This window comes from Heliangelus exortis, chromosome 4 (assembly GCF_036169615.1).
Source record: "Heliangelus exortis chromosome 4, bHelExo1.hap1, whole genome shotgun sequence".
NCBI classification, from domain to species: Eukaryota; Metazoa; Chordata; class Aves; order Apodiformes; family Trochilidae; genus Heliangelus; species Heliangelus exortis.
In genome coordinates, this window is record NC_092425.1 from 21,159,639 (window position 1) to 21,184,478 (window position 24,840).

The 24,840-nt window shown below is 38.3% G+C and overlaps 1 protein-coding gene across 9 annotated transcripts in view; it reads left to right on the forward strand.

Moving 5' to 3' along the window:
• The window catches only part of WWC2 (WW and C2 domain containing 2), a 102,528-nt gene that overhangs the window by 51,362 nt on the left and 26,326 nt on the right, over positions 1-24,840 (forward strand). For 3 of the 9 annotated variants that reach the window (XM_071743244.1, XM_071743246.1, XM_071743248.1), the window contains exons 3-11: positions 100-303; positions 859-935; positions 5,536-5,615; positions 8,953-9,082; positions 9,646-9,792; positions 10,717-10,793; positions 15,292-15,534; positions 20,335-20,424; positions 22,813-23,426. In XM_071743244.1, coding sequence (XP_071599345.1) covers positions 100-303; positions 859-935; positions 5,536-5,615; positions 8,953-9,082; positions 9,646-9,792; positions 10,717-10,793; positions 15,292-15,534; positions 20,335-20,424; positions 22,813-23,426 — 1,662 coding nt within the window. Of the gene's footprint in view, positions 1-99; positions 304-858; positions 936-2,630; positions 2,783-5,535; positions 5,616-8,952; positions 9,083-9,645; positions 9,793-10,716; positions 10,794-15,291; positions 15,535-20,334; positions 20,425-22,812; positions 23,427-24,840 lie in introns of those variants that run through there. The other 6 variants (XM_071743249.1, XM_071743251.1, XM_071743252.1 and 3 more) reach the window with 3 other exon arrangements.

Consider the following 24,840-nt stretch of genomic DNA (forward strand, 5'->3'; position numbering starts at 1 on the left):
TATGCTTCTGTAACTGTGTATTACAGGCAAAGAAACAATTCAGTTGCCAGTGGATTTCAGCAGAGATCTCTTTAAATCCTTTCTTTTTCTCCTGTAAAGAAACAACTCAAATAGAAGATCCCAGAAAACAATGGAGGCAAGAACAAGAGAGAATGTTAAAAGATTATCTTATGGTAGCCCAGGATGCTCTCAGTACTCAGAAAGAACTGTACCAGGTGAAAGAACAGAGGCTAGCACTTGCACTGGATGAGTACATACGCTTGAATGATGCCTACAAAGAAAAATCAAGCTCTCGTACAAGCTGTAAGTACAGTAGAGAATACAACGTAACTTCTTTGATCTGTGCCTTGCAGGGGATCCTATTTCTCTCTAGGATTAGTTTTCAAGGTTTGCTATGAACACCTTGTACTCCGACATTTTTAGAGATAGCATCCCTACTTTTTAATATAAAGATATTCTGCTGGAGTGAACCCTCTTTGATATAATTGAACTCCTTTGAGCCATGATTTAGATCAGTTGGCTCTGAAATCTGTTTTGTCATACACTTTGTCAGAACAGAATTCTGGCAAATCTAGGTTCAAAGTTAATAGAATCCTTGCACTTCATGGCTGCATACTGAAATGACCCTACTGTGTTGACAGGTGTCAAAGTATGAGAGATACCAAATAGTGGTAGGGCCAAAGAGAGAGTCATTTTGATTATTCGTTAATTATTTCCATCCTGTAATGCTGACTACTCTATAAAAGGATTTTTTAAAAAATATTCTATGTTTTTCTGCAGTTTATAGTTTTAGATCATCAAGTAAAGGAGTAATTAATGATTTTAAAATATTTGTCCTTTTCTGTCTTTTAAAAAAAGTATTCTCAGGCTCCTCATCAAGCACAAAGTATGACCCTGACATTCTGAAGGCTGAAATCTCCACTACAAGATTAAGGGTGAGAGTGCTTAACTTACTGTTTTCTATTCTGTGTGCCATTTGACTACAGAATGCAAAACTTGAATTAGCAGGGTTATCTTGTACCCTCATACTGAGGCCTCCCAATATTTTTACTAAATACCATTCAGAGGTTTTAAATTAATTTTTAAAGATGTTTCTGTTACTTTAAGATAACATGGTTTTTTTGAGTCTTTGATGGGTATTTTAATTAGATGTGGGTTTATATCTGATAACTATTTACACTTGTATGCTTTTGATTTTAAAAGAAAGAATAAAAATCTTTAGGTAAAAATAGCAAAGTAGTAGGCTGAGGTGAGCTGGAGCTGATGACTGTTTTTACATATTCTTAGTTCTGTGAGAAATGCACCGTTAGCTACAGGAAATGCCTCACAAATTTCTGTTGGTTTAAAAATCACTTTTCAATAACGGTCCAAAACTTTCCTCTGTTTTGTAAAAATGGAATAGTTCAGATCAAGAATGAAAGTTTGTGTTCTTGCTTTGAAATTGTTAACAAACAAAAATCCACTAATTGGTTAAATCTGTCCAGCACGGTCACTAACAGACTCCATGTAGAGGAACTTCCCATTCACAGGTTAGTCTCTACTGAATTAATCTTCAATAAGGAGGAAATGGTGTGGAAGACATTTAAAATCAATATCAGGAGATTATTTGTTTAAGCTGTGGCATGTAATACTCTGTGGATAGCCCGAGCTTTTTTGTAGTCGGTAATGAAAAAAGTTAGATCAAAGCATGCAGGTTGAAAAGAAAGACAGCACCAGACAGCGTAGTCCTACCACGAGGGTTGGAATGCAAGCCGCGGGACAGAAGCAGCACAAGCTACAGCACTTTCTCAGCTCTTCCATTGCCCCCTCCTGGTTTCCACACAGAGCAGCACTCAGAGAAGCCTCCGAGAGCAGCATCCTTCATCTGGACAAGGAGTTATGATTAGGAGGCTAAACAATTAAAAGGAACTGTGGAAGAGCCCTTTAAAATTTTAAATGCCAGTGTGAATGAAAATCGCTGAGAATACACTGTAAAACTGGCATCCAGGTGTTGCCTTCCTGACTGCTTGTACACCTGCTCATCCTTACCAGTCTCGGTTTGTAGTCTCCTGTCCTTTAAGCAAAAGAGAAGATGGCTGGTGAGAGAACTTATTTCAGCACTTGAAGAGGTGGGAGGAAGTTTTTTTTAAGTTTAGTAGGGAGAATGGTCATCAGTAAGGACCTTGTCAGGAGCAAGAATACAAAGACAAGGCGAGAGCTTCTTTCTGAAATAAGTGGAGCAGTAACAGATGCTCCCTTTGGCAAGGAGATCATTAGTATATTTGGGAAATGAACAGTGTTGTTGAAGAACAAAGCACATTACCAAATTAAAATGTAGTCACCTGCAAGTCAAAGAGGAAAATTCAGATATGAGCCTGTGCTCATTTTTTCCTGTTGCTTAGCTCTGATCATCTCCCAGCTCAACATGCAGAAACACTGAATCACCTGTTGGCTGCAGACCTCCAATTTGTCTTCACTGAGGAGAGAGACAGATGTGTTAATCAGAGTAATTAATTTTTGGAGGTGTTTTTCCCTCTTCATTGTTTGTTGGAGTCATAATATCCTGCTGGTTCTCAACACCTGATTTATTGGCATTGCAAAATCCAAGTTGCGTATGTGCCTAAAATAGGTGACCTGAATCTTGTCTGCAGAGTTTAGAAGGGTGCAGTCCAAGAATATCTGTATCAGCATAAAGTGTGTTGTCATCCAAAGCCACTGGATATGAAAATCATTGAGATAAGAAAAAATGGAGCCCTGTGATGCTAGGGCTGGAAAGTGGTTTTCATGGAAGATGGCAAGAGAGGTATGACTATTATCATAGTTTACCTTTATTTGAATGTTTGAGGATGCTTGCTAATTAGCCATCTTTTGGCATTTTACAGTATATGCATGCCTGGACTTAATGGGAAACAAAGTTAGTTATTAGAAAGCTACTACTCAGCTAGCTGGAACTTGTACATTTTTTGTGAACTATTAGGTCAGATGTACTAAACCTGTTCCTCACTCTCATGCTGGCCGAGGCTTCCCGGTATCATCACAGTAATGGTGGCTGGAGGGGAAACTCAGCATATGGGGAACTTCTGGACTGGCCCTTGGCCTTTTCCTTGTTAGCTGTGCTTAATATATGCATGCAGAGCCTTTTGGATACACGAGCTGCCTTGTTGCACCATGGGTTGTTAAGAAAATATGACAAAAATCAGACAGCTATTAAATAAATGGGAGAAGAAAGGCCTTTCTCACAAGATTACAATTGAAAGATCTGATCCTGCAGTGGACTTTGAGTGGGGACATTTGGGGTCATAATTAGTAACCAGTGAGATAATTCAAACATGAAGCATGTGATCACAGCATGTTTTATGCATATGCAGCAAGTAGGAGATGCATCTCTATGAAATAACATGGGTGTTTTTATCGTTGTTATTCCATTAGTATTCGTGTGCTGGGAATAGACAGGGATTGGCACAGGAACCTGTTTGTAGATACAGTTGGGAGGAGGAAGTGAGAGTCCTGTCAAGTGACTTAAGATGATGTGCAGAAGTAGTAGGAAGGTGGTGAAGGATGAAACAAGTGAAGAGTTGTGAAAAGCAGAAATAATATGAAAGTTTTGAAGGGGAAGACAAGGAGCACAAGAATAGTTTAATGCAAGAATGATGCAGTAAACACAGAGTCTGTATTATGATGTAGGTCACGTCCTTCTAGGATAATGTCCCTCACTCACATTTCTTGGTAATGAAATGATGATGAATTATAGCTGAGGACACTCAGAATATGATCTTGAGAAAAAATGTAAGGTTTTCTGAGAGGTCCAACCCTCTAAGTTGAAATTGAGTGTGCCTTCTGCTATTGTTATAAATTCACATTCCTGATTTAAAAAAAAAAAAAAAATGTTTAGCCATTCAGTGTTTCGCAGAAATCCTGAGACTTTTTTTCATATTTTCATTTTCTGTAACCTTGATCAGAACACACACAGATTTTTTGGGGGGGGGTTTGTGCTAGTCAGGGAGAAATAGTCAAGGAGCACTGAATGTATACTTTAGAGACATTGTTTATTTATTATGCTACCTTTCAGCATGGCCAAAACAGTTTTCTGTCAAGTAAAGCCACTAGTGATTATAGTTTCTAAAAGCCTAAACCTATCCCCTCATCTGGAAGACGGATTTTGCTTTGAAGAAGATGGAGATTGGAAGCATTTTATTTCTGTCACAGAAAATTCATTAGCCTGAAGCTACAAATTTGAAGACCTAAGTATCAGTCACAAGCCCCTATGAAGACCTTGCAAATCACTGCTTATTTTAGGTGTACAAAGCATTTTAAGTCTCCTGGAAACCTAGAGCAGCTGCTGACAGTCAGTACTTTTAGTCACCTGGCATGTTGGGAATGTCACCCCCTTTTTTTTTTTAATTTGAAGAATAGCACCAAGTAGGAAATCAAGGGGTGCTTTGGATACAAAAAGTCTTGGAAACATATTTCGAAATTAATTTCAGCTAAAGTGGTCAAAATTCCTCATTTTAATATAATTCATTTTTCAAAAGAGTTAAATATCTGAGGACCTATATGCAAACAAGCAAGACTTTCACAGTGGTAGGTGAGAGCAGGCTTTTCTTTTTTTTTACATTACTGACTGGAAAGTTAAAAAGCCTAACATTATCTGGCTAGGATGTTGAATGCAAACAAATTAGGTAGAGACCTATAAAGACCAAAATCTGGGACTTCACATATCAAGGAGGTGTTTCTGTCTCTATGTGTATGCTGAGGAATAATTTTAATTTGTGTTCAAGTACACTCCTTTAGGGGTGTTTCAGAAACTTTGTTTAGTGCATTTGGGAAATATGACCATTTGAGAATTATGAAAAAAAAAAAGGAGGATTTTAAAATTTAATCTTGATTCATAAATATTTTGTAGTGTACTCATCTGCTAATATCTGAAATAGCAGTATTAAGATTAAGTAGCAATTGAGCATGAAGAATTAGGGACAGTAAAGAATGTTTTGCCAAAGATGTATCTATTAAATAGGCATGTATATTTGCAATTGAAATGTGTTCAGTGATTGTCATCTTTGAATTAAATAAATGTGAAATATATTTAGGGATTCAGTGTCTGTAAAGCTTTATAAGAAAGGATGGTTCATAGGGGAAAAAACCAAAAGTGAGTCTTTCAGAGTACAAATTACTTGAGAGGTTCCTGGAATGAAAAAATAAAAATAAGATAAGCCTAAAAAAACCCAGGCATATCCCTGTAGGACAGTTGGAATGCATGCTTAACAAGTGAGAAATAAATTACTTGTTAAAGTTCTCTCAGGTTTAATAACACAGTGTGGTATCAATACAAATAGGGAATGTGATTTAATCTGCTTGTGTCCCTTTAATACTAAAGCATGTTGCCCATAGACATCAGGAAGAGAACAGCTCCTTTTGTTTTTAATATGTGTCAGTAGAGCAATTTACGTTATTTTTTTGTCTCATCTGATGTAGAGAATATATTAACTGTTCAAAGCTGTGTGTTATGCTGCTTAACAAGAGGAATTTTCTAACTCTTACTTTGATTTAACGCACAAGGTTAAGAAGCTGAAGAGGGAACTCTCTCAGATGAAGCAAGAGCTGCTGTACAAGGAACAGGGCTTTGAAACACTGCAACAGTGAGTAAAATAAAATAGTTGAAACTGAATTCAGTCACCTGGTTTTCTGTTGTTTGGTTTTTTTTTTAATGTAATTGAATCCATCTTACATGAGAGAAAGATCAGGGAGGAAAGTAAGATTCTAATAACTCTTTTTGTTGTAGGTAGGAAGCAGTAAATATGTAGAAATGACAAACCTATTGTGCAAATGTTAACACGAGAACTATGTTCCGCCTCCTCTTTTTTTCTGTGAGGTAGTTTGTGTTGCAAAGAGGCAGAAAGAAGGGCCCTGTTTAAGGGTCCTGAGCAAAATTTAGCTGTTTTATGCATCCCATTTAAAAATAATTAAAAAAAAAAAAAAAATTAAAAGTATTTAGGTCTGTCTGTCCTCCTTCCCTACCTCTCTCATAAGAGAGGGAGAGAGAGGAGGATGCTGGGTTTGGAGGTATAAATGGTGCACAGCTGTGCAGCATTTGAGGTGGGTCACAAATTGAGGATTAGAGACCTGACTTTATTTGTTCCAGTTGTGAAAATGTCTGATGTCCACAGGGCTGATGGTGAATTGGGTGAGTGTTCTGGGTATTTAACGGGTTGGATTATTAGGGAATTAATTTTTTTCATTCTGAGCACTGTCTGCTGCTTCTGACTTACAAAGTTGGGCCCGAAAATATTAAACATTACTGAAAATGTCATCTCAGACAACTTGCTGCAGAGGAAACCTTGCTAACAAGTATGTTTTCTTGACTAATGTCAACATAATTTTATTAATGCTAGTTGTTTTTGATGTTTTGGTATGTACCCATACATTAAGGATACATTTACACAGTAAAATGTTGGGCTCTATCTTCCCAGTATGCTAGTTTCAGGAATAATGTTACAGCACTAATGTAATACTGTCTGGATTCATTTATCCTTTTCCTCAGGATTTCCTGTGTATGGCAATGTACTGTCAGATAAATAATAATCTCTATCCTGGAGAGTTTGCAGAGTATATAGGGAAGATGGACAAAAGGTGGGAGGAGGGAAGTACATTTCCATCTTCCAGGTGGAGTACTAAAATGCAGAGAAGTGATTTGCAAAGGATGGCAGTGCATCTGTGTTTAGAGCTGAGGGACTGGGGTTCAGTTCCCCATTCTAAACAAAACATGTTGTAAGCTATTGCCTGGGTATTTTAATAGATCACTTTTATAGAGTAGGATTTTTTTTAAGTGGGATTAAAAAATTATGGTCCCAGAAATGGCCAGTCATAACTAGAGGCATGTCAAAATGGACAAAAAGTATTTTTCTGGCATGAAGAAGCTGAAGTCAATTGGGAACAGAAAACCCTCAGCACCTTTAAAGGATTCCAGTCAAGTCTCTATCCTTCATTTTGACTAAAACCGAAACCTAAAATTTGTTTGCTATTTAAGTATGTAATGACTAGCAATGAATGAAGGGACAAAAGGATAGTTGATTGAATTTATTTAACCATAAATCAGATTTCATTTGAAGCAAAATTTAGATGTATTGATTCTAAAGCTTAAGGTAATAAAAACTCGTGCTGCTGTCCCAGGATTAAAGGTTAGCCAGTCATGCTGGTTTTATTATATTAATTCAACAATGAAGTATTGTTTTAAAGCAGCTTGCTCACCAGCCATTTTGATAGGAATCCAAAGCATGTTTCAGAAACTGTCAGCTGCATTCCACAGAAACACAATGGACATTTGTTTTTAAAATTCAGTCAGCCACCTTCAAACAGCACTAATCACATTAATTTAAAACAGGAGGATGGAATATTGTACATGTCAGAGATCCTTCTTGTCCATCTTAATTATATACAGAATAAAGCAGTTGTGATCTGAATGTGACACATCATATTACCAGGCAGCATGTGGTGTATTACCCAACTGCTCATTCATGGTTCCAGCTGTTGGCATATCCTGTATCTAGCTGACCTTAGCAACTTGATAAGTTACCAAAAACTGAGTGTTGTAAGGAAGTGTGTACCTATGAAAGAGGAATTTGCAAGCTGAAACAAATGTATCCTCGAACAGGAATCTGAGTGCTGAGTCACAGAGGTAATTTTCTTACACAGAGAGAGTTCTAGTTTGCGCAAGAACTGGGATATAGAGAAAGGAAAACAGATGTGCTTACAGCTTTAAAGACTACTTTAGAACCTGTGTATCAATGCACAAAACCCAAGGTAAAATAGAATACTGTTAGAGGTGTTTTGTGTAAGTTTCTGGTCTTCTGTCTTCTGATCATTAAAGTGTTTGTTTATTCCTCGCAGGGTTAATGTCTTCTAGCAAAGATGATGTGTCGTGATAAACAGAAAACCAGTTGCATTATAAAAGAATGTATTCTCTGCTAAATACTTGACTTTTGTGAGGATAGCTGTTTTTAATTTTAGGAAGCATAGCTGCAGTCATTTCCATGATGCTATAAAATATTCTGTTAATCTAGAAATAGGAGGAGTGTATTTACAAACTGTACCTCTTGAAGTAAATAAGGAAATGCTAAAAAGAAATATCTGGGGGACTTGTTTAATTTTTACTTTCAAAACACAGTTTTAAAAATAACTGATGTTCCAGGAATTTAATTAATTATCTCATGTATGACATATGGTATTAATTATTTGGAGGTTTTGTGAATAAAGAGAGCCTGGCCTAAATTAACTGGCTGAGCAGAACAGCTGCTCTAGACTGCTTGTGCCAAGGATTAAGGTGAAGGAGAAGGAAGCCAAGATAAGAATGGAGCTGGTTACATTACTTTTCTGCAAGGCTTATTAGGCTTGCCTGGCTGCCCATGTCATGATGTGAGTCTGGCTAGAGGAATTCTACTAATAATAAATTCTGAATTTGTAAGGACCACAGGCAGTTAATAGTATGAAAGATGTACTCAAAAGCTACTTCTGTGATGCAAAGAGTCATGGTAGGGATGGGAATTCTGACTGTTGTCAACAATACTGCTGTATTTGTTGTAGCATGTATTGGAGTCTTTAGTGCTATGCTCCCCTTATGTCTTTAGAACTGGATCAACTAGAACTGCTTGTGGAGTCTCTGCCTTTGCTAAGGCCCCAGTAGTTCAGCTGAGGTGGTTTTAGAGTCAACAAGTATTTTTCCATGAAATTTCCTGATGTCAGCAAAACCCATCCACTGGGCACTGTGTATGTGTTAGCCTGACATTTTTGCCAATGATTAAGTAGTAAGTGTTTTAATGGCAGCTTCTGTGTCCTTTTTCCCCTTTGCATTTCTAATACAGGAAACTGTGTCTCGTCTCCTTCCCTTCTGTTCCCTAACTATGCTTCTGCCTGGAGCAGAACTGCAAAGATGTTGATGTTATTTTCTGCATCTGGTATTAATATTCTCTCTTTACACAGAATTGACAAAAAAATGTCCAGCGGCCAGAGCAGGTATGAACTGTGTGAGGCTAAAGCCATCCTGAGTGAGCTGAAGTCCATCAGAAAGGCAATAAGCTCAGGGGAGAGAGAAAAACAAGATTTAATGAAGGTATTTTGAGCTTTCTTCATTAATGATACTTTGCATTTTATACTTTTAAAGAGATTTTCAAAACTCTTTGAGCCAAACTAGTATTAAAATCAATTTGCATGAATCCTGAGACTTTCCTAATTCAGTAAGCCACTGTATGTCAGAGACTATAGATTTCCCAACTTCTGTGTAAGGTACAATGCAGGTTTTTGCCTCAAAACCACAATTCAAAACATTAGGTTGACAAAATTGAGATGTGTTTTTGTGATGTATGGCCATTTTCTAACTTGATGAAAATTTTCAATTTTAAATTTCTCTATTTCCTTTTCTGAAAGCAGATTCTTTTTCTTAAAGTATTTAATTGGTTGACAAGTTTAAAAAAAAAATAAAAATCTCTGATGTCAGTCACCCTGAGTATCACTTGCCAACAGCTTGTTTGAAAGGATATTTTTCTTTATATGAAATAAACCTAGAATTTTTGTGTTAGAGTCTATTAGGTTAACATCTTTAGGAGATAAATCAGTGTAAACAAGGTAAAGTACAAAGGAACTAAAACACCACTTCCTTATTTGTTTCTTGGACAGAGTCTTGCAAAGCTGAGAGAGAAATTCAATCTTGACCAGACCACTGGGACATCTGAACCAGACTTGAGTTCCAGCTCTGTAAACTCCCAGCTGTGTTTTTCTAGACAAACTCTGGATACAGGGTCTCAGACTGACATTTCTGGTGAGGTGAGCTTTCTTCTGTTTTGTCAAATGTAAAGAGAAATTCCATCAGAATGCTGTGCTTACTACAACTGGAATCAGGTGGATGTTGACTGTTGCTGACAGGTACATCTATGTACGTGTTAAAGAGAGAATACTTAAAATCAGTTATCTGATTTTTTTCCCCTTGAATTTTAAATCAAGTTTCAGATGAACTTTATATGTTTGTCGTAAAGTGTTAACGACAGTTTGATTTAATAAAATAGCTCCAGTACAGTGAAGATCAATGTAGTAGATGATATATATTTTTATCTGTCTGTAGGGAATGTTTCCCCTTACAGATTTAATTCAGCATGAAGATGTTTTTAATTTTCAGAAACAAGATCTCAGAATTTAAATGTGTAATTTCGTTTCACTCAGCTGAAAAACTATTGGTGAACTTATTGTTCAGTGGTTCATTAAAACCTTCTTTGTTTCACTGACAGTATATTTACAAGCACAGGAAGTTGTGCTTCATTTTAGTACTTTCTTTGAACTTCTGTGAGGTAAGTTTATAAGGAAGAGACTGTGTGAGATTTTCCACACACATAGATAAGTTTGTCTGTGTTTGGTAGCAAGTTCATTGAAGTCTTACTTTGAAATGTACAGATTAGTTCCCAAGTGAGTTCAGCAGAGTTCAAATTTTGGGTGCGTTCATGGAAAGACATCTTTGAAAATTCTCTTGCTTTATTACTCTGATGGAATATAGACAATTGGTAGTTAAAAATAGATTAGCTGGGTCAGAAGAAAACAGGACTGTTTTCTACATCTGAGTAGATCTGACTAGGAATTCAACAGCAGGTGTGTATTGTTATTTTTTTTAAGTTGTGATTTTTCTAGCCTATTTGTAGGTTTTCTTGATTCGTTTAACATCTTTACACAGGAATAAGGCTAATTTTTTTTTTCTTTCAGCAGATTGGAGCAAGAAGTAGATCAAATTTAGCAGAGAAGGTCAGACTAAGTCTTCAATATGAAGAAGCAAAAAGAAGGTAACAGGGTTAAGCTACAGTCTTGAGCTGGGGAGGTGTCTGGGCTCTGCAGCACGAAAATTGTGCTCGCAGTGACATCTAGTGGGCTGCCCGCTGGAGGCACTGTGGGCAATACTGCAGCGTGTTTCTTTTCCTTCAGAATGCTAACAGACTTCCAGGAGCAAAAGGTGCTTTTGAATAGTAGGTTTTACATTTAATGCTCAGTCGAATGTGTTAAGAAAAAAAAAATGCAGACAGTAACAAATCAATGGCAATTTCAGGATTTCTAGAATCATTTTTGCTGGAAAAGACCTGTAAGATCATCAAGTCTTACTTGCCATTAACCTAGCACTGCCAAGGCCATAATTAAACCACGTCCCCAAGCAGCACATCTACTCATCTTTTAAACATCTCCAGGGATGGTGACTCAACCACTTCTCTTGGCAGCCTGTTCCAGTGCCTGAAAACCCTTTCAGTGAGGATGTTTTTACTAATACCCAATATAAACCTCCCCTGGCACAACTTGATGCCATTTCCTCTTATCCTATCCCTTGTCACTTGGGAGAGAGACCAACACCCAGCTCTCTACAACCTCCTTTTAGTAATGGGTCTCCCCTCCGTCTCCTTTTTCTCCAGGCTAAACAACCCCAGTTTTCTCAGCTACTCTTTGTAAGACTTGTGTTCTAGGCCCTTCATCAGCTTCATTGCCCTTTGAATTAAAGCAATAGAGGGAATTGGCTTTCCACTGAAAGTAGTCACCAGGTTTTTTATGACCATTACATCCTTCTTTGGGATCATCATTTCAGTTTACTGTGCCACTGAAGGCTCTATAGTTTTAGAGTCGCTTTAAACTTTGAGTGCAGACGTAGTGGGCTTAATTGTTTTTTCCCTGGGAAATAATTTAAATACTTTTATCACTGTGGGGTTGGTCTGGGTTGTTTTGTTTTTTTTTTTTTTTTTTTTTTATGAGTTTAACCTGAGAAGAAAAGAAATCAGGAACTACTCCACTGATGAATGTGGAATGCTGCTCAAATAAAGTTACGTTGTTGCTGTGTAAACAGTGCCATTTTGATGAACTGCCACATCAGTGAAGAATGGGCATCAGAAAGCAGAACGTTCAGGGTTACAGTGATGTCTTCTGGTGCACCAGAAGTGCTGCCTAATACCAGGGGGAGATTTATTATTTTTTTTAAGTGGGTGATATATTTTTCTATTAATAGCTATTAGTTTTGTTAGATCACTTTCTAACACTTTTCAAGGCAATAAAATAAAAAAATAGAACTTTTCCCCACATATGCCTAAAATGGCATTTAATCTGAGATTTAAATATTATTTTGAATGGTATACTGTGGCATGGTCAGTTAGAAAACAAATTTGCAGCTTATAAGGTAAAAGCATAGTGAGACTTTGTTTTAAAGGCAGGAGGCTGCACAACCAATATATTTTTTTGCCTTCTCATACAGAGTAGTAGCTGTCATCTGAAGGTAAAACCAGTAATCCTTTATATCCTCATTTCAGATCATAAAATGTTATTGTGTAATCAGTGCATTCAACAAAGAATGCTATGGCTATTGTGTTTGTTCAGTATTGAACATGTATGATTTTGGCTTGAAATCATTTATATAATACTCATTGTTAGATGAGTTTTAGATGCAGATAGATGACATTTTTCTCAACCATAATTGGTCCAAAAGCAGATTAACCTCTGTTTTGGCTGTCTTGTTATCAGGAATTCCCAACATTGTGTTTTATTTCTCCTTTCTGGAACAAAAATATTTAAAAGTTCCTGATAGTATCAGTTTAACAATTCTATCAAAAACGAGCAAAGTGCAATGTTCAAACTGTAGAGTACATCAGCACGAGATCTTACTGTCTCACAAACTAATCACTAATGTGGATCAAAATTTCAGTAGCTCACATACTTACCTTTGCATAACTAAGTACTTGTTCTGTTTAACATTAGTGTGTTTCTTTTCAGCTTTAAATAGACAATCATATGCTTTGAAGGCACCCTTAAAGTCTGTATAGTGCTTGCACATACTGGTTTCATTAGTGACTACAGGGTGAACTTAATAAAGTGTACATACACTAGAATAATTAAGATACACACCAGTTAGCATATAAAATTCAGTACCTAATTACAACTCCCCTTAAATTATTATGGCTATTGTAATAATCATTGTAACATAGAAATTCTGAACTCTGAGGGTGCTGAGACACTGGAACTGACTGTGCAAAGAAGCTGTAGGTGCCCCATCATTGAAAGTGTTCAAGGCCGGGTTGGATGGACTATGAGCAGCCTGGTCTAGTGAAGGGTGTCCCTGCCCATGCCAGGGGTTTGGAACCAGATGATCTTTAAGGTCTCTTCCAGCCCAAACCATTCTATAATTCTGTGACCACCTTTCCTGAAATATTAAATTTGCAAATTCTTAGTTGTTTTCTGTTAAAATAACTAAGAGAAATAGGGAATCTTGTAAGTGAACTTCCCTACTTGAAAATTATCAGATAGTCTTGTGTGGAGCATGTTTTATGTTTCCTAGCCAGCAGAAGGTCTTGAAGAGGTGCAGTGTTGTATAAACTATGCTAAATTAAGTTGTAATTATTATTCAGAAGGATCTAGTATAGCATGTTGACAATCCTGTCCCGATGAGGTGAAGGTCTAGCTAATATTCCATGTTGAGCAAGAAATTCCTTAAAAGAGTGAGACCAGTTCAGTTTTCATGTTCATCTAGTCCTTTGCCTATCTGATGAGGCAGCTGAAAGGAGCATCAGGTGGGGTAACAGAGAGTTGTCTGTAGCAGAGGGAGCAAAAGAACTGTTTGGAGACCACTGTCTCCTCCCATAAGCCATCAAACAGCTGTCAGTAGTGGCTACTTTCATAACAAGGTTGCCTAGAACCAGTGATCTGGATAAAAAAGTCTTGACATTTCATTATCCATCTGAATTTTTTTGGTTGTTTTCCCTCTGAGTACTGCTCCTCTAAAGGACTGTGAATGTAAATTATATATGTAATAGGTACACACTATGTTGAAATATTTTGTTTCATCCCACCATATTGTTATGGTAGCACTGCTGATGGTATCTCTGTTTCTTTTACACTGTTTTTCTGTTAAAATACTGTGAGTCAAATTTGGTCATGCAATGGTTTGGTTGAGAGTATGGGTTGGTTTAATTTTTGATGCTGTTGTTTTTCACTGACATGCAGATGAAAAAGAAATGTTACTATGGAAAAAGAGGGTTATTTCCCCTTAAGCTTCTAATATAAGCAAAGGGATAGTTAGATTCAGCATTAACTATTCTTAGCTTTGACCATAAACAAATGCCTTAGTATACTCTAAAATTAATACTGGAGATGCAAAATAAGAATATTATTATTTGTTTTGTTAATCACAGAACACAAACTGGAAAGAAACACATTTTCCCACAAATCTGTCAGAACTGTCAGTGCCTGGTAACATTTGAGTTGCATGGAATTTTATCAGTTTTTGAGCTGACTTAGGTGCATTTAACTATGGTCAGTTCCTTTTCCCCTAGATTGTACGGGAACATTTTTCTGTGTTGAATTCTCTTTTCTTGGCCTTTTCCCCAGCCTACAAGAGGTGCAGAAGGCAGGGAACTGTTACATACTTCACAGCTTCCATAGCTTTAGCTGTGCAACTGGTGCAGGTGTGGCTAAGGCTGGAAGTGACTGAAAGTTATCATCTTGTTATACACATGGCATCTATAACAGGAATCTTTAGCCTTCCCCATAATCTTCCCCAGATTATGTGTCCTTATTGCAAAACCTGCACTTTTTAAGCTACAGTGCAAAGCCCATAGACAGAATGATTATGGAGACTGAGCACTGGAAATAAGCTGTCTGATCAGAACTGAGCTGTACCACAATAGTTATATAGAGAAGCTTCTGCTTCATGCTTGTATCTGCACAACACATGGATCAATGAGCCTGGGGTGTCTTAGCTCTGTGGTTTGACATCTGCAATGGGAACAGCAGTTGCACAAACATAAACTTTGAGTTAATAACCTCTGTTCTCTTTATGTGGCCACTATCCTATTATCTTGTATACAATCCCACAGAAGAACAATACTTTTGCCTTTCAAAATTTGCATGCATGGATGCTGCTGAGCACCTTGCTCTGGTGTGCATTCTCTCACCATGGTCATTGTTTCTGAGGAGCAGTCAGCCTTCAACAACTTGGGAGAAATCCATCACACTCCTACAAACCATTGTACCACTGCTGTTACCAGACAAATCACTTTCAATAAAGCTTCTACTAACGTTATGACTTCCACTGAGCATTTGAACAAGAGTTTTTAATGCGTATGCATTTTGCTGTTGGCCTGAATAGGTAGCCTGGTTTTCAGGCATAGTCTGCATCGTTGTGAAGTGAAACTTATCAGAAGTATGATTTTGAGAAGAAAATGTTGTTATATTCTGATACCATTCAAAATGCATCTCTCCCGTTGCTGGTATTTATGTGCCACGTTGAGCTCAGACAAATCTCCTGTTTTGTTTTAGCATGGCTAACTTGAAGATTGAACTCTCAAAGCTAGATAGTGAGGCCTGGCCTGGGGCACTGGATGTGGAAAAGGAAAAACTAATGTTAATCAATGAAAAAGAAGAGCTTTTAAAGGAACTCCAATTTACTACACCACGCAAGCGTACTCAAGATGAGCTAGAGCAGCTAGAAGCAGAAAGGAAGAGGCTTGAAGAAGAGCTACTGTCTGTAAAAAGCACACCCAGTCAAGCACTTGCTGAAAGGTAAGGAGTTGTCTTCTGCTATTATTAAATGCTGCTTTCTGTAATCTAACCTTTGTATTCATTACAGACCCTGAACTGTGCCTGGACGGGCTGTTTTCCTTCAGTAACTGTTCTATGTAGATCTTAATTAAATTTGTTATTAGCCCACTGGGCAGAAGCACAAAGAAGTCCCCTGTACTGTGAGAGAATGTGAACACCCTCTGTATGCTCTGCAATATCAGTTGCTCTGTGTTTGTTACCGGCATGAAAATGCCTGTGACAGATGTGAAATAACTGAGGAATGTCAACGTACCAGCAGGAGGGCAATACATGATTCACTCATTTCTGATAATAGCTGTAAACCATTTGAACTCAGGTTACAAAGAGTATCTTGATTGTTGCAGCATCTGAAGCCTTTCTGTGAGTTTTATTACATACAAAAATGTAACTAAAAGGAAAAAAAATGTTCAGAGAAGTATAATTTCTGCAAAAGTTTTCTAACTTGCTATTACCTGACTCTTAACAGAAGCAACTCCAACAACAAATTCTTTTAGTCAGATTCAGAGTTCAAGACTATCAGAGATGACTGTCACAAATAAACTTTTATGAGTTGTAGGTGGAAATAAATTTACTGACACCAATAGCACATATAAAATGCAATAAACCCAAAATGTCCTTGCTTGATATTAGATAATATGCCTCACTGTAGTAACACAATCAGCATCGTAAGCCCATCCTACTTCCCTCTGCTGAGGGGCACACCTGCTGTTTCTCCAGTTTCACTGAATGGCAAAATTCCTGTCAATGGCATTAGATGTGGGGTCCTAAACTGTAGCTGAGTAATGAGGAAATTTTTCGTTTACGAAGTACATATGTGTGTGTTAGGCATGGTTTTTAAACATGCAAATACACTTTTGAATAGTTTGAAAGTACACTCTATTGATAATACAAAGATGTTTTAGAAAAAGGGCTGTCTTACTGGAGCTCTGTTTTACAGGAAGAATTACCTGTCTGTTGTAACAGTGTGGTGGTATCTTGAATTACCGTGAATCTGTTGCATTAATAAATGGAGAGTAAGGGGTCAGTAATGAAATCACATTCACACATAAATAATTGGAATCTTAGTTTTTAATAATCCACTGGCTTAAACAATAGCTAAAACTTGACTCATGATGAATTCTTAGTCTTGTGTTTTGGATTTGCTTGCTTAGTACCAAAGAAAATTCTGCACTTGACAATTTCCCCGTACATGTCAGATGCCAAATGTGTAGCACAAAGGGCAAGTAACATTGTCTCTCATTAATAATTAAATAGCAGGGTTTTTTCTATGTATGGTGACACAGCTTAATTGTCACAGCTTTTATTCTGTGACAAATACTTGTCACAGCTTAATTTTTTCTCCCCTCTCATTTCTTCTAATAATTTTCTCTCTGGATTTTGGTTCCTGAAAATGTAGAATTTCCAATGGGAATCTCCAGTTAATTTCTACCTGAAATTCTTTGATATTAAAATTTTCTCCCTTAATGACATGAGATCACAGGTTTTTTTCACCATAAGCTATTTGAAGGAGTATTTCTGCTATAAACATAATGAAAATTCCAATTTTCTAGGACACAGATGGTGAAGCTTTCCCTGAAATTTTATTTTGAGGAAAGGATACAATTAATTGCATCTCATCAACCATGAGCATTTTAATTCTTGGAGATGAGGAAGATTCTCCCTCCATAGTCTGTGGAGGAGCCAGGCCATCATCAAAGGACTGCACCATTGTTGCATTACTATTTTATTTCTTGAAGTTTCATGAATGCCTTAGGTTTCCCATGTTTTCACAGGCTGTGACAATGAAGCAACAGTGTAAGAAGCTATGGAATATTTCAGAGCTTGTTGTGACAAGAGTTTTTGTTTTGGTTTTGTGGTTTGTTTTGGGGTTTTATTTTTCTCTAAAGGGGGAAGAAACAGAAGACTTTCATTGAGTTAAAACAAAAATGTTATAGGATAGCCCTGGGTTATTTTGGAGTAGGATACTGTTATTGCCAGAAGCAGATGTGCTCTGAATCAATTTGCAGGAGAAGGGTATAAACCATAACACATCAGCTTCAAAAAAAGCAGAGGTGGGGTATGCTCTGACTGCTTTGAGAAGTCTTCCAGCAACTGTGGAATTGTGGAATTTTTGAGAACTATTTGCTACTTTCTTGCCTCTGCATTTTGCATTCATGGAGATACAATTCCTGCTTTAGTACTTGACAAAACTTCTAAATAATCATAAGCATTTAAACAGATGCATGATTTGACTGCTTGAATGTGCTGTTGGCAGCAAAACTGTCCCCTGCTCTTGTGCCTGTCATAAACAAGTTCACTGAAAAGTTTGCACTGAAAGGTGAGGTACGTGCATTTTAACTTCTTAATGTTTTGTTGGGGTTTTTTTTGTTTTTGAAGATTCTATGCCTCTCAGCAATGTTAGAATTTAAATCAAAACTGGAGGATTTCTCACTTGTTGCAGGAGAGACATGAGTGTTAGTAAATTAATTTAGGTGGGAGGGGTGCAAACAGGAGAGACTTGTGGGGAAACCCATGTCAGAACAGATAACACCCTGGCTGTTCAGGTGATTGCATGGCCTTGGTATGTTAAAGTTCCTGTTTATGCTATGAAGAAGGGAAGTTCATTGTTTGAAAGTTCTGAGGATATTTGGGGGATATTTTTAATTTCTCCCCATGTGGAATGAAAAAAATGTCCTTGAATTGTAATTTGTTACTAGATAGTAAAGTTATTACCTGGGTCTTGGAACTTCCAGGAGTGATTTCATCATCTAGCTTGTGTTTGTGACTTGTGGCTAGCAGCTTTCTGAAATTTACCTACAGGTAAATTAACACTACTTCTGTAATTACAGTAGATGAAATTACATCCAGGAAAGAATGTATTGTCAGGAGCTACAGTGTAATTTACACCATATAATTTATCAACCTCTTCAAGATAATAAAGGAAAACAAACTTTTGCTTGGAGAAAAAAACAGACATTTTAGTTTAATAGTACAAATTCAGTGGAAAAACTACAGATGTGTACTTTGAGGGCTTCAGTCAGAGAAATTCCTAAGCTTTTAGTTTTCTTTCTTGCCTTTTGCATTTAGTAGTTAAACACATACAGCAGTTTTTGTGCCTCTTCCTTGAAAATAAAATGATAGTTCACTACTGAAAAGCCACAAAGGAGCTAGAGAAGAACACTCTTGCTTGGAAGAAGCGGGATAAATTAGGCTTTAAAAGAAGGCAGAAGGCAGTGATTATGGGTAAAATGGTAGGAAAAAATTGTATGAGACCATAGATGAGCATAATTCTTGGCTTGGAAACCTGTGTGCATATCTTCCTGAGCAAAGAATGAAATAGTGTGTACACTTTTAGCAGTCTGAGCAAGTACTGGCATTGAACACTTTATTGTGGTGTAAGAGCACAGGCAGTGTAGGCAGTGGAGTGGAAGTTCACACCCTGGCTGACCTCAGGGTAACTTGCTCACCTTTGCATAACCCAGATTTGCTCCCTGAATAAGCATGGGTGTAAGCAAGTGCTTTTCATGCTTTGCTGAATTGAAGACTTAATGTCTTTTTACTGGTATCTGACACTCACAGCGAGTGAATTCTGGGAACTCTCAAGTATATCATTCAGTTTGCATAAGAAAGAAATGGTTGATTTTTGGATTTGTTATTTGGAGAGTTCTCTGCATTTGAATTTTAATTTACACATTCTTGAGGTGCCAGAAAGGCGAAAGGAAAGGCTTCTGAGCATAAAATCAAACTTTTCTGTTGAAGGAGGGGAAGTAATTTCTTGTCCCTCAGATTTGTCCTTTGAGAACTTGTGATATGTAAGTTGACTGAGCAAGGGCTAGAGGAGAATCCACAAATACAGGAGGATTTTGGATGAATCCACTGAGGGAAAACAATTTAATGGGTGTTGTAAAAAGGAACTATAAAAGGAAAAATCACTGTAGAGGTTAGTGAAGCTTTTCTGCTTGCAGCCAGGCAAAAGGAATGGGGGAATTATACCATTTGTGGGGATAGAGCTAGGCTGGACAGCAGTGCAGGAATGATCTATCCTGCTTTTTCATAAAGGTGAACTTTGATAATCAGCATTACAATGCTGTGTGGCTCTGAGGTGATGACAAAGCTGTAGGGAATGTAGAAATCTTTACCAAGGACTCCTAAATATGGTCCATCATCTCAAAACCTTGTGCTTGAGTGCTGCTTTGATTTACTGTGCTTTGTCTCTGTATGAAGACTCTGAAACCAAAGGGAGTCTTTTAATTTAAAACTTCCTGCAGAGCAACCCCAAGTTCTTTCAGTATCAGGACTAATACTGGTATTAGTGTTCTTCTGGGTTGTTGTTGTGGTTTGTTGGGTTTGGTTTGGGTTTTTTTGTTTGGTTTGTTTTTTTAACTATGATAAGTGAGGAGCCAGTCTACAGCATGGCTTTTAAAAACTGTTAGTGCAGATCTTATTTTCCTGAAGTTGCAGCTATTTTCCCACTGCTCATCTGTTATTCTTTTATTAGGTGTGTGTTCCCCTTGGTACACTGTGAAAGTACCAACATTCTGCTTGCTTGTGCAATCACCAGGTTTGTTACTGTGCTTAGTATTCTGCCTGTAAAGTCACTCTGCTGAACTCAACAGGGTGTTACCATAGGACTGACAGCTAGAAGTCTCTTCTATTTTAGTATTTGGCAGCCAGGTGAAAATATGAGGCGTCTTCACTTTGCTTCTGTCTCATCTATGGTCTGTTTAATCTCTGAATTATTTTGTAATGTTTTCCTATACTTGTATGTTCCTCTGTTTCCAGATTGAAATTAGAGGAGAGAAGAAAAGAATTGGTACAGAAACTTGAAGAAACTACGAGGTTAACTACGTACCTGCATTCCCAGCTGCGGAGGTGAGGCTGGGCCGCACACTGTAAAGTCTGTTTTCAGCAACAGCCTGGTGGACACAGATACCTAGACTTCAGTCAGGGTTTTTTTCTTAGCTGGAAGCTGAACAAAATTTGTGAAATGTTTAAATATGAAAATGGATTTTGCTACTGGATGAACCTGGTGTACCTTTGTAATTTCAGTAAGCACTCAAGACTGTCTTGAATGGATTTTTTGTGCAGCGTTTATAATTAAGCAGGGAGCCACTATTTTGCTTCTGTTTAAATAAATCCGGGATTTTCTACTTCGTCATATCTCCAAAATGTGGAAACCAAATGGTTTATGAGCTCTGTCTAAAATAAGTTACCAGAACTGTAGCCTTTATTCTGCTTAAAAACTGGAGAGGCTCAATGATTATATGTAAGCATGTAAATTCATATGTGAATAGTTTGTTCTGGTTTTATTCTTCAACATTGACTTATGCTTTCTGTAGACAGAGAAGTACCCTCAGCAGTATATTTTTCCTGACAGTCATTAGTTCAAAATCTGACTCTGGGTCACAGTGATAACAAAGAAGTAATCAGTAAATGTGAACTCATTGCTCTGATGGGAATTCTGATATTTAATGATTCATGTAACTGGTCCTAGGGAAGCTTCTCTCTCTTCTGGACTCTACCCTGGGGTACCAAATCACACGTCCATTCCAAATATGGTGAAACTCCTTGCATATTGCAGTGGGACACACCAATCAGACACTGCATTAATGTTTACCAATTCTCTTAGAAAACAAAATGTGGCTTCAATTGGAAAAATGCTTTTAACCATTCCATAAAGTTCCTCTCACAATAAGCTGTGCTATCCTATGCCTAGGATCTAGGCTGGCTTAGTCATTTCAAACAGCTGAGCCAGATTCCATAGATTGCATCTTGATTGGTGATTGCTTAGGGAAGGAGTCTTTAATTTTTTCGGCTTTGCTCTTGTTTGTTTAGAATTGTGGGTCTTTTTATTTTGTTAAAGTCAGTTTTCCAGTGGCAAAAATTTTCAAGTTTATAGCTTTTGTAGTGTTCACTAATAATCTCTTAAATGTTTAAAAAGTGCTGTCTTGAACTATTTTTCCTGACATTTTGACCCAGCAGAGTTCTCCTAAGCCAAAGCAGTGACACTCAGTTTCCCTGGCCTGGCTGGGGCCCTTATCTTCTGTTATTAATAGGAAAAGATGTCATGTTATGGCCTTTGTGCTTATGTAGTCAGATTCCCTGTGCACGCAGAGTGTGGATTGTCTTCTAGATGTGAAGTAGTTCTTCTGTAAGTCATCTGCTTCCAGCTTCCATCTTCCCCACTGCCTGGGCAGAGGGCAGGCTGCACAAACTGCTTCAGAGGATCCCTTCCTGAGGGTCCTTTTTGTTACAGTCCAAATCGGTCCACCATATGACCATGGACTACTGGAATACTTTGAAGCAAAGTTAAAACACAAACGAGGTCAGATGTCACCTGGCATCCAAAAAGGCACTTTATTTGTGCACCAACAATTTAACAAGGAGGGAGAAGAGAAGAGAGTAGGAAAACAAAGTAGGAGGAAAGAGGGGGATAGATAGCATACCACCCACACGATCCAGTGGTGTCCCATTGGCAGATCCATGGTGGGGAAGCTTCCAAGTCTGGTGGGGAACATCCATCTTTTAAAGTCTGTGTCTCCTCCTCTTCCAGGAAAGCTTCTGCATGGTCAGTTAATTTCCAGAACTGTTCTGTATAGCTTGTCCCCCTGTGTTGCACATGCCCAGTCCTGACACTGTGGGGGTCTTGGTGGTAAAGACCCTGGCCTGGGTTCATGTGCTGGGGGGGATAGGTGGGCACAGTCTAACCAAGTTCCTGCCATCAAGGTGCTTTTTGAGGTGTTTTTGCAGAAAGTGGTACTTTCCGAGGAAGGAGCCACTCCCTTGTGCTTGGGTCAGAGCGGGGTGAACATCTCAATGGTTTCTTTGTGGTTACTGGCAAACAACCTCCCAAACAGCCTTTTACAAAAGTCCCCTAAGCTGGTGGTGTTTGAGCCAAACTAATCCGTGCACCCTCACACTGTTCCTGTCACAGTGACCCCATGAGTGCCCACATCAGAATGGAGCAGGGGTTTTTTGAGGGTATATAGCAGCTGAGATGGTGGATGTTAGTGCCAGGCCTTCTCCAGGAGAAAAGAGGGTTTGGCAGCAGTCTGTAAGCAGGATAAATTGCCACAGTGGTGTGCAGGTTGGACCCACTGATCTAAGCCAAGTACAAGTGCTTAAAAAACATAATGCCCTGAGCAGCATTCAGTTGTGAATCGTTACAGTGCAGCTTCAGTCAATCTTGTCTCTCCTTGTACTGCTTTGTGCTGTTTTTCTTTTTTAACATCAGCATATGTGTTTGTTCTTTCTTTGCAGCCTCTCAGCTAGTACATTATCTGTGTCTTCAGGGAGCAGTTTGGGGTCTCTGGCATCCAGCCGGGGATCTCTGAACACATCAAGCAGAGGGTCCCTAAACTCACTCAGCTCCACGGATCTCTACTATAACCAAGGCGATCAAGTAACAGATTTGGACTACCAATATAAACTTGACTTCATATTGCAAGAAAAAAGTGGCTACATTCCTTCAGGGCCTATCACTACTATTCATGAAAATGAAGTGGTTAGTTCCCATGGGAGACTGGGTTACAGTGACTCTCCTTCAGCTGCAGACCATCCCAAATTGACTGAACCTCCCAAGTCTGTCACATCACTGTCTTCCAGATCCTCACTGTCCTCCTTGTCCCCCCCCAGCTCCCCTTTGGTTTTGGAAGCTGCGTTTTCAATGTCGGCTCAGAATTCCCCTCTGCATCACCTCACTACGGACTTCGAAGACTGTGACCTCTTGGGTGATTTTGCAGGCATTAGTCTCTGTGAGAACCAAATATTATTGGACTCTGAAGCCAGAGCAGCATCTCAGATTCCTTTAGGGGACAAAGATCTTAATGAAGGCAATAGGCAGCCTCTGCCTTCTCTGCATGAAGGAAGTTCAGGTAATTTAAAGAAACAAACCAAAAAATCCAGAAAACTAATGTCAAATGTATATGTTACATGAAAAATTTGAACTATCAGCTCACTCTTGAATGGGGAGGTACCTCATGTAGCAGAAGATTATATTGATCAGTATATGTATGCCATGGTGGGCACTCAGTAGTTCTGAGAGATGTTATGTAAATTGTAGTTTTGGGTGCAGACTTATGATCCTCCTGATTCCATCTACATTTTTCAACAGCTACCTCAGAAGGCAGTTTCATATATTATGGTCTCTGTCATGAAAAAAATTACAGAAAAAACTGATACTGGATCTTGGTGTTGTCAGGAATATATGGGCACAGAGCAAAAAACCCCTCTGCTGGTTGTTGCTATCAAAATTATCTGAAATCAGACACTTTGTTTCTCACAAAAGAGTAGGTTGCAAAGTGATATCCTCAGTAAAAGAGATTTCTGGTCTTAAAAATGTGTGTATGCATATCTAGTTACTTGAACCTGCTGACACTGAAACATGTGCAGTTCATTTTTGTGTAAGTTGAGGACAAGTGACCACGTGTCACGTAAGTTACACTGAGGCTCTCTCCATTTTAACACTTATTCATAGATTTTAGGTTTTTAGCCATCTGACAGACCAGAGCTAGAAAGCTAGCCTCAGCTCCCCCCTACAGTCTGGGGGTAAGTTCCAAAAGTATGGATCATCTTATCCTAAAACATTCTACTTGCCTTGGAGCAAGAGGGGATGAATGACCTGTGAGTTATCAAGATATCCTTAGTAAGTAGTTAACTTTAACCTTGAGTTGGCAGAATTAGGTGTAATGAATTCCACTTACAGTCTGCAGGAAAAGCCACGCAGCTTACTTAGTCATCTCCTACTGTCAAAGCCTTTGGCAGAGTCAGAACTTCAAAAATCCCAGCTGTCAGGAGCTGATGGCTTGTTCTCAGTCTTAGGGTGTTGACTTTGCTGCGTTTTGTTAGAGTTGACAGCATGTTGTGTTTTCTCTGCACATTTTTTGACTTCTACTGTCATTCTGTGTCATTGTCTTAAAGTCTGTTGCAAACCATTTGTGTGTTTGTGTTACACAGTGGCTTTCTTTTCCCAAGGAAGAACTGAGGGAGCCAGATCTGCACTTCTGCAAACAGGCAGCCCTGTTTCAAACCTGATCAGCACCAAGCATACCCAGCTGCACATTTCTGTGCCTGAGTTGGTAGTGAAGTCCCTAACTAAGGAGTCTGGGTGTCTTACAATAAATACAGCCTAGCTCTACAGAGTGCATTGCCTGTATTTACTGCCAAGCTTGAACCCTTGTGCCTGGAGTTTGCCAGTTTTTAATAAAAGTACCTGGACGTACTGATACAGACATACATCTGCATGAAAGAATTGCTTATAGATACATATAAAGGAATTGTAGTGTCTGT